Raw genomic sequence first — 13,705 nt, 5'->3', positions numbered from 1 at the left:
AATCTGACGGGTTATAACTGTCAAAGTCAAATTCATTTGGGCCACTTTCTAAAGAAATAGAATACCATCTACTAGAGAAATTTCTTGTAATGTGTCTTACCATTCCACAGTCACTGCAGCGTTGCAGAGCTTGTTGTCGACTGTTACATACCAGAGGAAGACCACTGCACCGACTAGTGTAAGGCACTAAAGTTTGAAGAAACCTGTTATCCATTCTAAACGTGTCATTATATACAATCAACAGCTATGCACATCATTCATATATTTCGTAACCTCACCTAATGCTCAAGACCAATCCGCAGACCACCATTGAAATCCCTAAAGTCGCCCCTCAGGATCTCAATACCATCGCGCCTGACTTCCTCCACTAGATCCTTAACTTTAGGCGCGATGCTCTCCGGTGAAAATCCGTAGTGCTCATATATCTCCTTTGAAGGAAGACTCTTCCCAAAGCTATTCATCGACACCGACGCATCAGCATAGCGTTCCCATCCGTAAGACGGATACGCCTCGATAACAACAGTGGGCTTTCCAGCACGCGGCTTCAAAACCGAATGCTTGTATTCGCGCGACTGCTGCTCGAAAAGCCTAATGCAAGGGAAGGAAACAACCCGTGATTTGATACCGTGTTCCTTGAAAAGCAACTCCCGAGTCTGCATTGCGAAGCCCATCTCGGACCCGACTCCGATTAAAGTCACATCGAAATCGTTGTCCTCGACGAAGACGTAGGCGCCCTTAAGTGTGCCCTCGCGCGAGGAGTATTGCGGGTACTGGGTCAGGCCTTGACGGGAGAGGGAGATAATAGTAGGCGTCTCAGTGGCCTGGATGGCGGCGATGTAGGCGCCAGCTACTTCTTCGGCGTCGCATGGACGGATGTAAAGAACATTGGGCATGGCGCGGTAAAGGGCAGCAACGGCGACGGGTTGGTGCGTAGGGCCATTCTCGCCAACACCGATGCTGTCGTGAGTGGCGATGTGGATTTGTTGGAGGCCTTGGAGCGCCGCCATGCGCACAGCGGCGGCGGCGTATAAGTGGAAGACAAAGTATGTGCTTGTCATGGGGATGAAGGTGCCTTTGTTGAAGGCAGCTAGTCCGTTGGAGATGGCGCACATGGCGTGCTCGCGGATACCGTAGTGGATGTATCGACCGCTGTAGTTTCCATTCAGGCCGCAGGCTGTTCGGAGTTCAGGCTAGGTTTCTACGTTAGTATCATTGCTTTGAGGAAAAAAGGGAAGACTGGATGTTGTATGCTCACAGATTGGAAGTCAACCTTGTTTTTGTATGCGACATTGACCGAGGGAGTCAGATCCGCTGTACCGACTAAGAATGAATTGATATTCTGTCCAAGGGCGTTGGTAATGACGCCGGCGGACTTTCGTGAGGCTGTGGATGCAGTAGGCTGCTCTTCTTTGCGAGGAATACATTTGGACCAATCCTCAGGCAATTTCCCCATGACACGGAGCTCGAATTCAGCGGCCAGTACGGGGTCTTCCTCATGATACTTCACCAGGGCCGCTTGCCAGCTCGCCTCGTGGGCTTCGCCACGGCCAGGGATGTCACTGAAGAAATCGTAGACGTCCTGGGGGATGTGGAAGTGCTCGTCGGGGTTGAGACCGAACGACCTCTTGACGTTGGCCACTTCATCGACTCCGAGGGCAGCTCCGTGTACGTCGGCCGTGCCGGCCAGAGCAGATCCGAAGCCAATCGTGGTGCGAATGTTGATAAAGGTTGGCTTGTCGCTCGATCGAGCGGCAACAAGGGCGTTTACGATGGCTGATGTGCGTTAGCAGAGCTGTTACCACCAAGGCAAAGGATCTCCGAGACCTACCAGCAACGTCCGAGTCTCCATTATACACATCTACCACGTTGTAACCAGTAGCCCGCATCTTGGTGTTGATATCCTCGGTGTTGGCAACGTCCGCGGTTCCGTCACACGTAACCGAGTTGTTGTCAAATATAACACAGAGATTGTTTAGCCTCCAGTGACCAGCGAGGGAGAGTGCCTCGAGACCAACACCTTCCTGAATACAAGCGTCACCGACCATGCACCACGTCATATTATTTACCACCTCGTGGCCAGGCTTGTTGTATGTCGCGGCAAGGTTTTTAGTGGCCATGGCAAGGCCAACTGCATTGGCGAGACCCTGACCGAGGGGCCCAGTTGTGACCTCTATGCCCTCATTCTCAATTTCGGGGTGGCCAGGACAGACCGAGTCGAGCTTCGTTGAGTGGTAAGACTTCAACTGCTCGAGTGTCATGCTCTTGACGCCAACAAGGTGCAGGAAAAGGTACTGCCACAAGCAGGCATGGCCTATCATGATTCCAGTTAAACTACATATCGCTCGGTGTCTATCGGTGCAGAGGACATACCGTTCGAAAGAACAAAGCGGTCCCGGTTGAAGTAGTTGCAGTTGTTTGGAGAGTACTTCATGACATACTTCCATAGGGCAATACCAATGGCAGCCATGCCCATGGGAGATCTGCGACGAGGTCTAGTTAGCGCACGCTGCGAACACTAGAATCCCGGAAGAGGATATCGGCTTACCCAGCGTGGCCTTCGCCATATTGCTGGCAGATATCAGCAATGAAGGCTCTGAAAACATTCATCACCCGTTGATGCTTCTCTGGGCTTTCTAGTTTGAGGTCATCGGCAGAATTCCCATTGCGGATGGCTGAGACTGCCTTGACCGGCAGATTCCCGGCAGGCTCCTCGAGGAGCTCCAGCGTAGGTGCCATGGTGCAAAGGTCGGTGCTGACTGTGAGATTGGAGAAGTTGTTTAAGAGTAGCGCTTCGTGATAACCAAGTTATAACTGACTGGAGGAAGAAGTCGAGCGGACTGCCGATTCTTATACCCAAGACATCATTCCATATCCACGGCATGTCCTGGAATCAACGCATTGCGTTGATACTGGATAGTGACGGTTCGAGATCGAGACGAAGCCATAGATGATCTAACTCTGGCAGTGTCAATAGCAGAGAATCAACTCTATAGAAAGGTGAGTCTGCAAAAAACTGCTATTGCAGTAGGGTGGATGTGGTGGTCACTCGCTTCGAGGCCAGTGGCCCTCGTATCGAGGTTCCACCAGCAACTCTTACAAGTTACAGTCAAATGTAATCTGCACAATTAGTTTGTTTGGTACCGCAGCTGCTGGAAGTGTAGTTGTAGGACTGTGTAGTTGGGATTTGATAAGTACAGCCATATATATCAGGCTAATCAATGCCATTATACAACTGGCGTTGCTTTGGTGCTGTTCTTGTTCCTGGTTGACACTTGCTTAAAGATAAGTATATAAAGGACTTAGATCTACAGCAGCCCGGTCAAAATGAAATTTTACAAATAATAGTAATGGGCATGCACTAGATAGTAGAACCATATATATAGTCCTTAATCTATACACAGTATATCTACCCTGTTTAACTACCTGGATTCGTTATCTAATAGATCAATTAGATTACCTAGATTGCCCAGACTGCACAGATTGCTTAGATTTCTTAGATTTCTTAGACTATCTATCAGGTTCACTGCCTCCTGTACCAGGTCCTAAGCCGGGTTTTGACCCCTAAGTCCGACCCCTTCCCCCCCAGCCCCAGGGTTCAGCACAGGTGTCAAAGGTAGGTCCCCGTACCACCTTACCTACCTCATCTACCTCAGTATCCTTAGTAATCTCAGTCATCACATACATCTCACTTATCTCTTACCTATCTCTTGTCTACCTCACCTTTCTAAATAGGCTAAATACACTGAATGACTTGAATTACTTAAGTAATTTAAGTAGACTGAGTACATTAAATGGATTTGTTGAGCGGGCGGTCGATTTAGACAGCCATAAGATCTATATAGAGTGAGTACCCTTGTTGGGATAGGCTTATTCATATAATTTTGACTATACATAACTCCACATGTGTGAGGGATATCACCAGGGCCCGATATACCACAAGACGAAAAGGCCACATAGTTCTGATTCTACCCTTCAGGATGCCCTGGAGTCACCTATATAGCTTCTCGCCGTTACACCATGGAATGAATTACCCTGGCTAAATTTACACACTTTATTGCTACAGCTCATTCCTGCCACACCTTTTTGAGTTCAGCAACAAGCCCCCTAGCAGGGAATTTACTAATCCTCAGCATCTTTTCCAAAATACGGAGCAACTCGCCCCGCATCTCGGGCGACCGAACGAACTGACCAACTTAGGTTTTGTCAGCCAGGACAGCAACGAAATCAAGGAGAGACGCTTGCGACTTACCTCCAAACAAAGCCTGTACATTAACAAAGGCCATTGCGGATTCATGGTCCTGACAGGCTTTGGCGATGCCGCAGACCATCTTGACACATTCGCTAAGCTGCTTATCACGGAGACAATAAGCGTTTAACCCCCCCATCGTGGGTTGGTTCAGCAACACAGTGGCTCTGGCGAAATTGTACATCTGCATAGCGCCTGCATGACTGGGCGGGTGAATCCATATAGGCGGGAACACAGTAGTATTTGAGGCAGTATCCGTGGCGACGGTGACAGGCTGGTATGAAGCAGGGAGGGCACGGTACCAATCGTCGAGTGCGTAGAGAAGTCGGTCTCCCTGCTCAATACTGTGTCTTGGATCATGATTTGACGTCTCATTAGAAGCGGCGTATGCGACGCACTTGCCGCAAATGTAGACTATCCTTGTCGCGAGTTCATCCGAGTCAAGCTCCTCGAGCCCCTTGCGAGCTCGCCAGAAAGTGAGGGTTGGTCGCCCTGCCCGGAATGCTGCCCAAATATCCTGCCTGAGCCATGCCCACCACACAGCTTGCCTCAAACCATCTACAGATTCGCCATCGTTGTCTTGAGACCGTTGTATCCAGAAGGAGCCTCGCAGGTGTTTCTCCCAGTCACCGCTGGTTGTGGCGCTGTCGGCGTCGAACATCTCGTACGTGCTGATCATGGTGGCTGTCGCCAGTATCTCGTGCGAGTCTGCATAGGAGGGATATAGTAGTGTCTGCGAGAGGTATTGGAGCGTTTCATAATAAAACTGTGTAGCCATGTGGGCTGGAGCAGGGTCTGGTTCTGATGGCAGGCCAGTCGCTGCTGCCAGCGAGGTTGGAGAATTCACATTTGGAGTCGCATGGTCGCCTGGCACATCTTCACCAGGCATATGCATGTGACCGAGCGACATGTGTTTAGCTCCAACTGCGAGTATTGACTTCAAGAGTCCTGTGTTTCGTAGTGCAAGATGGGGCACGACATTGCTGAAATGCCGAGCGGGATCAAACAAGTCTAGGATTGGCCCAACAACTTCGATGTAGTATCGAAAGAACTTGACGTCGGTTTCCGACAATTCTATCCTACTTGTTGTGTTCCAAGGTTCAAATACCTGTTGATAGTTCAGTAAAGGAGGTTCGATCTGCTGCTGCTGCTGCTCAGAGTGCCTATTGGATTGCTCAACGTGGGTCTCAGGGCATTCAGGAGCTGGTGACTGTCGACGAGAGAGGGCAATCTCGGGGAATTTCCATCGTGAATCGCCCGTTGATGCATCGTTCAGCCGATGAATGTTGCTGATAGCATCTCGTGCTAGCAGGTCGTACCACTCAAAAGGAGAGATGTTGAGTAGGGAGATCTGGCTAAGGGAAAGTGGAGAAGCCGAGAAGCAGGGATCAAGGCTGGACAGTCTCTGGTCACCGGCCTCGTTCAGACGGTCATTCTGTGGCGTCTCAATCGAGCCGTCAGGGTGTTCAGTAGGACCTGAGTAGGTCACCTGACGATAGTACGCCGCCGAACCAACACTCGGCAGTGCCTCCTGAGACCTAGCTTCCCTTGAATCCGATTGCACCTTTGGGGACTCATAGTCGGCTCCGGCTCCGGCTCCCGTTGCATGTCGCTCATCAGCGACCTGGGCATAGCGGCAGATTCGATCTGACTTGGAGCACCGAACGCATGTGGGTTTACCATCGTCGCATTTCACGCGTCTCTCCCTGCAAGTGAGACTGTCATGTCATGCGTGTAAGCGAGTTTGATGTTCGCTTAGGGTGCTTTTGGAATTGACTGAGCTCACCATCCTGTCCTGGTTCTCAAGCCACGGGCTCGCGACGGCCTAATGCGGCGACGCTTGGTCCCGGGGCCCGTGGTAATGCCGTCGGTTGTTAACTTTCGCGGCACGGCGTTAGGATTGTCCATTGAGGCTATAATGTTGTGTGGTTTCGTCTCGAGGGCACTGGCCTACTAAAATATTCTCGGCATTGATAAAATTACCCCCGCGTTAGCCAGACCCACTTCGAAGGTATGGGGTTAGCGTTAGCGGGGAAAATAGGACCACTAAAGCAGTTTGACTCGCACAGTCGGCTCATAGCGCAAAGGCTTCATCTGGACTGTTAAGCCAAGCGAGCTGAATGCCAATAGTAATGGGAAGGAGGTGCGTGGCTGAGTCCCGTTCAGAGTTAACTGGTCGATTTAGCTCCCCCTGACCCGTGGGTTTCCCTTGACTAGGGCTAAATGGGTATAGTGTTGATTGGTCAGCCTACCTGCCTGCCTCAAAGCTTATATATGTGAGCGCAGACTAGTACAAAGCCTTTGCCTTTGTATCCTAGTCTTTTGTTGACACTGTAGCGGTTAAAGCTCCTGAATGCGCCAGGGAACCTCCTTGTCACACTAGAACCCGAAACCTGAAACCCGGAGCGGGTTATGGTCAGCGGGGAAGCCGATCAACTCTAGTCCCGTTCACTGCCTGCATTTTAACCACGATCATTTGGATCTGATATTACTACAGTAGGTACTGTTGGTAAAGACATAGTAAGCCTGTACGCTGAGAGGATAGCATGTAAAGACAAGGCTAGAAAGATGGCGGACTCAGCGTGCTGAAATTATCCTCGCAGACAGCCTCGGGTCGCCTAAATTCTACCAAACGTAAACTCTCATGTTTAAATACATTCTCAGACTTTTTAAATCCCTCGGACGTGAAGAGAAAAACGAGCCAACAAGTCATTATCAAGCCAATACCTGCCATACATGTTGACAAACTGCGCAACGAGGCGAACGATACAGCAGGCTCGTCGGTCTGCGGTCTACCGTGATTCTATCACAATGAGTATACCGAAGACCGACAAAATCAGAATTAGCTAGAGAGTACTTCTAGGTAATGCCAGGCTGGACATAACAACCACTCAATGTTGCAATTACCTCATCTCATCAGGCCTTTGAAAGCTTCTTTTGAGTACTCAAGTTCCAGTTCTTTTCGAAGGGAGACTCGGGGCCAACAGACCCTTCGTTGACATGAGTCAAGGAGGTCCAAAAGTGCGAGTCGCTCATATGGAGTGTGTACACACAACCCCGCTACTGAATATCAGCATTATGCGATAAGCGGTGGTTCCAGGCTAACTTACCCCCAGATAAACAGTTTAACGAGGTCATGTTCGCTCCATAATCGTTCTCATCAACACACCTTGCAATTCCACAAATAGTGCTTACAGAAACTGCCAGCATATGCTGTGCTGCTCGATAGTCATCAATGCCACCGGAGGGACGATGCAATATGACAAGAATCAGGGCGAGACTATGGATTTGTAGAGCCGCAGCATAAGGCGGTGAATTCACCCAAATCGGTGGAAAGATTTCGATATTGGATACCGAAGGTAGAGGGCTATATTCTGGCGGCAATATTTCACGCCATTCCTGGAGTAGGGAGAGCAGCTTATTTGCCCAGTCTAGACGGTGTGCTAAGTTCGTAACTTTCTCTTCTTCTTCTTTCGATGCATAGTTGATACACTGGGAAAGTAAGTAGATGGCGCGCGTTGCGAGCTCTGAAGCTGTGAGAGAAGATACTGGTTTCCTAGGGTTCCAGAGACTAAAGACTCGACGTCGTTCTCGCATGGCGATCCAGATATCCTGTTGAAGCCAAGCCCACCAGACGGCTGACCGGAGTCCTCCGGATTCTCCATTGTTTTCCTGGAGTTTTTGGATCCAGAACACACCTTTTATGTGTCTTTTCCAATTTTGGTTTGAGCCATTGATCATTTCGTAGGTGCTGATGAGGACGACTGTCGCGATCATATCCAAGCTCCGCGCATAAAACGGGTACTGCCTTGCTTTATTTAGATAATAAAGAGCCTCCAAGTAGTATTCAACCGCAAGATTGCGGTCAACTATATCTTCTCGGCGGCCCGAAATGTCATCCTTATCAACTGATACGCGAACCAAATGCTCTTTCTCACTTTCCCCCAGCGTGATATGGCGCGCAGAAAGGGCTAACAATGCTTTCATCAAACCCGCATTCCGGAACGCTATGTGCGGAACCGTTGTTGCAAAATGCATTTCTGGGTCATAGAAATCCAGCAATTTGCTTGAAACGCGCACAAAATGCCTGAAAAGATAATGCTCTAGGTCCGAAAGAGGAATTGGGTCCTTTGAGGTCCATAACGAGGGCGCGTTAATCGCAACGGACGCAGTGTCGCTTGGTTGTGGGACGATTCCCTGTTCAATTTCTTTGTCTCTTTGGAGGGCAGCAATATGAAAGGTCTCCTGTTCTCTTAGTGTGCGAGAATGCAGGTTAGAGATGTTCCTCCGGTCTTCTCCATTCTCGGTCCGGTTGCGAGAGAGTTCCGACAGCGACAGTGGAAAGCCACCATCACCATCGGTGGAGTCCTTTGCCAAACACTCGAACCATATCGAGGGCGCAACCCGTGCTGTCACCGAGCTTTCTGTGTCTGGTGAGAGTACATAGCTGTCGGAAGATTTGGGAGTGGGAATTACAACATTTTCGCCCGTGCTTGCAGTGGGCGCCTGCTGTGCCTCCACGTGAGGGCTCCCTTGCCGAATAGGCTGCTGATCTTGGTGGCAAGAGTCCACCACAGCCTGTGGGGAGCTGGTACTAGGGTTGCTCCCGTCGTTCTGGTCTCCACTCACTTTTTCTAACGAAGACTCGAACATACCTGGCTGGCCAGCAACGTCACTACGATGCACTGAATACTGAGGCGCGTAGACACAAGGGCGCTGCCCCTTTGCACAGGGGCCGCATTGGGGATGAGCCTGGTCGAGTTAGATATATGTCCTCGCCGTACCAATTTGCGTATTCATGGAAGGGTACATACTTCATCGCACTTGACATGGCGGCGCTTGCAGATGAGACTAGGGTTAGGTGAGAAACCTGAAATGGTCCAAGATCTGGGGAAGGGAAAAGTACTAACCAACCAGTAGTAGCGCGAATCCCCCGCCCTCGGGGCTTGCGTTTTTGCCGAATTCCTCCCTCTACCTTGGCCATTACGCGAAGACAAGGAAGAAGGATCGAGTCGAGGCTGTGAAGTGAAGGTGTGGGGAAACTAAGGTTGAAGGCGAGAAGTGATTATGGCAGAAATTCGCGTGCCATCGGAGCCAAAATGTGGGAAAAGACGTGATACTCTGTCCCTGTACCCTACGATGTAAATTCTATAGCATGTAGATATCTACATCGCCAATAATGCTCGTCGCAATAGCCCGGCGTGGTCTCGATGCGAGGTTCCATTTAACCCCACGTTGAATCGCTTCGAGGGCCCACAGATCATCTTTGCCCCCTTGGCTGGTTGGTTGCATTATTGTCACGGCGCAAAAAGTGATCTGGAGTAGCAGTTCTCTATTACTACCCGATTCGTCAATGGACTCGCGCGACTCCAGTCTATGCAGACACTGCTGTATGCATTTCGGCGGCATCGGAGTCGTCCGGCAGGATATAAGGCCATGGTAGATCTAAAGAGGAACCCTCCCAGCCCAAAGGCTTCTCAATCCTTAAAACCTCCATAATTCTTGCACCACACAAACAGATCCTCAACAATGCCTCCAGAAATGCTCGACACCACCACCAGCAGCGGAAACAGCAGCAGTGCTGTAGCACCAGCCCAAACGACCTCCGATACGTCACCCACCTTCCTTAACACCCAGCCAGGCCCAGATCACGACTGGAGAATCACCTTGAAGGACAAGGTTATCGCCATCACCGGTGCCAACAGGGGCATCGGCCTAGCCCTTGCAGAGGTCTGTTTAGCCAATGAAGCTGCAGCCGTCTTTAGCCTGGACGTATTCGAACCTGGCGAGGAGTTTGCCGCCCTGCAGAAGGCCAACCCCAAGCGCTTATCATACGTCCACTGCGACGTCACCTCCGAGGAAAGCGTCAACACAGCGATCGATGCTGTCATCATCGCACGGGGTGCCATCCATGGCTTCATCGCAAACGCCGGCATGACAAAGCACCAGCCGGCATTCGACTTCACCCGCGCCCAGCTGGACCAACTATTCAATCTCAACGTCTTTGGTGCCTACTTCTGCGCTACTGCCGTTGCTCGCCGGTTTATTGAGCTGGGAATCAAGGGATCCATCGTCTTCACTGCTTCCATGACATCCTATCGCCCCAATCGGGCGGCGCCCTCGGCTCCCTATGGAGCTACCAAGGGTGCCGTGCGGAATATGACGCATACGCTGGCCATGGAGTGGGCCAAGCATGGTATTCGCGTCAACTCAATCTCGCCTGGTTTTATAAAGACTGCTATGACCTACTTTGTGGATCAGGCCCCGGACTGGGACCTCAAGATGCAATACTATGGCGGCATGCCGAGGTTAGCAGACCCCAAGGAGCTGGGTGGGGCGTATGTGTACTTGCTTTCTGATGGTGCTTCATACACGACTGGTATTGATATTCCAATTGCTGGTATTGTGGGAGCGTGGTAAGGGACTGTGATTATGATAATGATGAAAGATATCCATGGATAACGCGCATATCGCGATTTAGAGTCCAATTAGATGATGTTGATACTAACTTGTATTGATTCCCACTGGACATAGAGTAGATGCAGATGCAGCCGTCTAGCCTCTTCGAAGAACTCTGAAGGCCAAAAATGCCATTTCGAGAAGCACGTGGATCTCCATAACACGTGCTATCTGCTTGCGTAAAATTCACGCGGCCAGTCTGGAAGCTTTGTGTTAGGTTGGCCTGTCTGCAAATAGTGGATAGACTTCCTGCAAGCCAGATAATCCGCTACTGGCAGTGGTTGGGATGAGCGATAACTGCCTATTGGGAGAAGATAATCATCAAGCATTCAATTCTCGCCCAAGAAGTCTTTATCTCTTTGCAGATCCCTTAGGGGTTCGACGTCTATGTCTTTTGAGCCATCCTGCTTTATGTGCCACATTGGATCTAATTCGGGCTGGGGTGTAGCAAGTTCCTGCTCAATTAATCAATCAATCAAGATTGCAGTAACCTGTTACTACCTAACTATTGGACCTATTTTGCTACCCCTCAACCATCGCCTTCCACATCTGTTCCTGCGTTTGTTGTTCCTCTTGGTCCTAGCAATCCTCGCCGTCGTTATATAAATGACTCATATATTCATGATCCATACTGCCTTTCAACATCCAAAATGAACATTCAACACACTAGAGTATCGTTACATCACTGAATGATACCCTCCCGCAAACGGCGCCGAAACCAAATATGCAAGAACAAAAACACAACCACGCCCACTGCCAGCATCGCAGAAATAACTGAGAACCCCATGATATACTTAGGACTATCATCTTTCGGAAACAAATACTGTTGCAAATCCAGGTTAGCCTTGCACCCCCAAACAGGTATGCAACAAATTTAGTGAGATAACCTACCGATCCATAGATCTGCGCCAGATTACCCAGCGCATTCACCATAGCTAAGGCAACACCTCGAGCCTGTGGATGCATTCCTGCAAAGGCAGACGAGGCGTATGCTAGTGTACCTCCATTCGTGGCCCAGAGACCAGCTGCCATGATAACTAGGAGAATATATCGGGCTGTGAAGTTGTATATAGCACAGACGATAATGGAACATATCAGGGAGACTGTTAACCAGCTAGCAATGATTAAGCCACGCCACGTGGGGACTTTGTCGCTGTAATAGGATGTGATTCCGGTAGCGAAGAATGCTACGCCGTAAATTGGGACGGTTAGTAAGTTGACTTTCTTGGTGGATGCGTTTCCGAAAAGTCCTTCGACGAGGGTTGGGTAGAAGTAGGTCAGGGTGCTTGAACCGACGATGACCTGTGGCGGATGGTATGGTTAGTAACTGGGGATTGCAGATGTGAGCTAAGAAAGGAGGGCTTCGACGAACCATGTATCCGATTATGAACGCCCAGGTGCGCCAGTTTTGGCATGCCACCTTACAAGCTTCCAAGGGACTCAGGTGTTCAGTATCCTCCGTGGTGGCGGTGACATTCTCAGTGGCTAGACGTGCTACAGCGACTTGCTTTTCGCGCTCAGAGAAATGTCGCGACGTCGCGGGGAAGTCAGGAAGGATAAATAGGGAGATAATAGCGAAACCAACAGTGGCAGCGCCTTCAATAATAAATAGCCATCGCCAACCACGTATACCATGAACGCCTTCAAGGCCATCGACAATACCAGCGGCGATCAGGCCGCCAAAGGCACCCGATAGAACAGCCGCTGAGATAAACACACCGAATCTCTTTGACTGTTCGGTTTGTTTGTACCATGATGAAAGGACAAGTAGCACGCCGGGAGCAAAGCCAGCCTCCACACATCCGAGAATGACCCTAAGGACTACCAAGTGGGTGAAACTTTTGACAACAGCCATCACGCAAGTCAATGCGCCCCAGATTATCATGATTGACGGGAGGAATACAGAGGGTCGGGATCGGCCCAGAACGAGGCTGTAGAGAAGGACAATTAGTGATCGTGATGTTAGGCTGAGGGCTGAGTACTGATGATAGAATTGTCATACTTGCTAGGCACTTCAAATACCACGTATCCGATGAAGAAGACGACCAGGGCAATCGAATATTGGTTGGACGTCAATTCGAGATCTACCTCCATACCCGAGATCTTTGCATTGCCGATACTGTACACAAATGCCCGTTAGCCCTTAACAGAGGACACAGACTCTAGATTTAACATGCTGCCACTTACTTGGTTCTATCAAGGTAGGAAAGGAGGTACATGACCCAGATGGTGGGCAGAAGGGTGAGGTCAACCTTCCTCACCAACGCCTTCTCCTCCTCCTCGGTGAAGGAGGCTGCCTCGTTATTCACATGTTCAATCTCATGAGAGGAGATGTCCTTCATTTGGCCCTCAACGTCGGATAGGTCCATAATGGCTTGCTGGAAGGGCTGAGGGTTGAAGAAGTAAGGAGTAAAATTGTCGCTTGGACACGAGCCTCCTTACGGGTGTTTATGTTTCACCTCCCACCCAGGATATATGATGTTAGGGCTTCCAGTTTTGGAACAAGGACATTTTCGACTTTTAGCTCATCAGCCCAGCCGCCATGCTCCGGATTTACTACTCCGTATATCCACCTCCGCAACTTCTCCACAGTCTGGGAAACCTTGTGCGAATGTGGCGTTGGGGGACATCGCATCGAGGCCCATGTGGAGCTTCTTGCCAGCGCCAATCATGCCTCCCAGACCGCTTCTTAAATGACGAAGATACAAGCACCTCTCAACGATGACCATATCCTGTCAGAAGGGACTAGTGCCTCCGACCGAAACGGTAGTATTTATCGTCTTCAACAGCCGAAGTCCCAGGACGAAGATTCGACATCTATCTCCCACTTTCCACTTCACCTACACTTAACAGCTAGGCTGACCGATGGGATGGGGATATCCCATCGGGGGTGGATATAGGACTAAAAACAGGAGGAGATCTATGGGAGAGTGGACATCATAAAATCCCAACATATGCTAAGAAATGTATGAGTTCCTCTACATAGGTACCGATATTGTG

General features: G+C 50.0%; 4 protein-coding genes across 4 annotated transcripts; 1 reads left to right on the top strand and 3 right to left on the bottom strand.

The window, feature by feature from the left end:
• Positions 1 to 278: 278 nt before the first annotated feature.
• Positions 279 to 2,736, bottom strand: AO090001000322 (transketolase family protein; the record flags this gene model as incomplete). Its single annotated transcript, XM_001818805.1, has 5 exons — positions 279 to 1,190; positions 1,256 to 1,773; positions 1,829 to 2,311; positions 2,371 to 2,480; positions 2,546 to 2,736. 5 exons carry the CDS (start codon positions 2,734 to 2,736, stop codon positions 279 to 281), a joined length of 2,214 nt encoding a protein of 737 aa, XP_001818857.1.
• Positions 2,737 to 4,057: 1,321 nt separating this feature from the next.
• AO090001000321 (Zn(II)2Cys6 transcription factor) lies at positions 4,058 to 6,154 on the bottom strand (the record flags this gene model as incomplete). The annotated part of the gene is made up of 3 exons (XM_023234500.1): positions 4,058 to 4,104; positions 4,250 to 5,964; positions 6,033 to 6,154. The coding sequence occupies 3 exons, from the start codon at positions 6,152 to 6,154 to the stop codon at positions 4,058 to 4,060; spliced, it is 1,884 nt and encodes a 627-aa protein (XP_023089619.1).
• A 2,371-nt stretch (positions 6,155 to 8,525) lies between these two features.
• On the top strand, positions 8,526 to 10,666 carry AO090001000320 (uncharacterized protein; the record flags this gene model as incomplete). The annotated part of the gene is made up of 2 exons (XM_023234498.1): positions 8,526 to 8,679; positions 9,786 to 10,666. The coding sequence occupies 2 exons, from the start codon at positions 8,526 to 8,528 to the stop codon at positions 10,664 to 10,666; spliced, it is 1,035 nt and encodes a 344-aa protein (XP_023089618.1).
• Positions 10,667 to 10,918: 252 nt separating this feature from the next.
• AO090001000319 (uncharacterized protein) lies at positions 10,919 to 13,074 on the bottom strand (the record flags this gene model as incomplete). The annotated part of the gene is made up of 4 exons (XM_023234497.1): positions 10,919 to 10,954; positions 12,078 to 12,636; positions 12,708 to 12,824; positions 12,893 to 13,074. 4 exons carry the CDS (start codon positions 13,072 to 13,074, stop codon positions 10,919 to 10,921), a joined length of 894 nt encoding a protein of 297 aa, XP_023089617.1.
• Positions 13,075 to 13,705: the final 631 nt, after the last annotated feature.

Source organism: Aspergillus oryzae, chromosome 2 (genome assembly GCF_000184455.2).
Source record: "Aspergillus oryzae RIB40 DNA, chromosome 2".
In the NCBI taxonomy this organism is placed as follows: domain Eukaryota; kingdom Fungi; phylum Ascomycota; class Eurotiomycetes; order Eurotiales; family Aspergillaceae; genus Aspergillus; species Aspergillus oryzae.
Note: the sequence above shows the minus strand (reverse complement) of the source record. Positions and strands in the feature narration are given on the sequence as shown.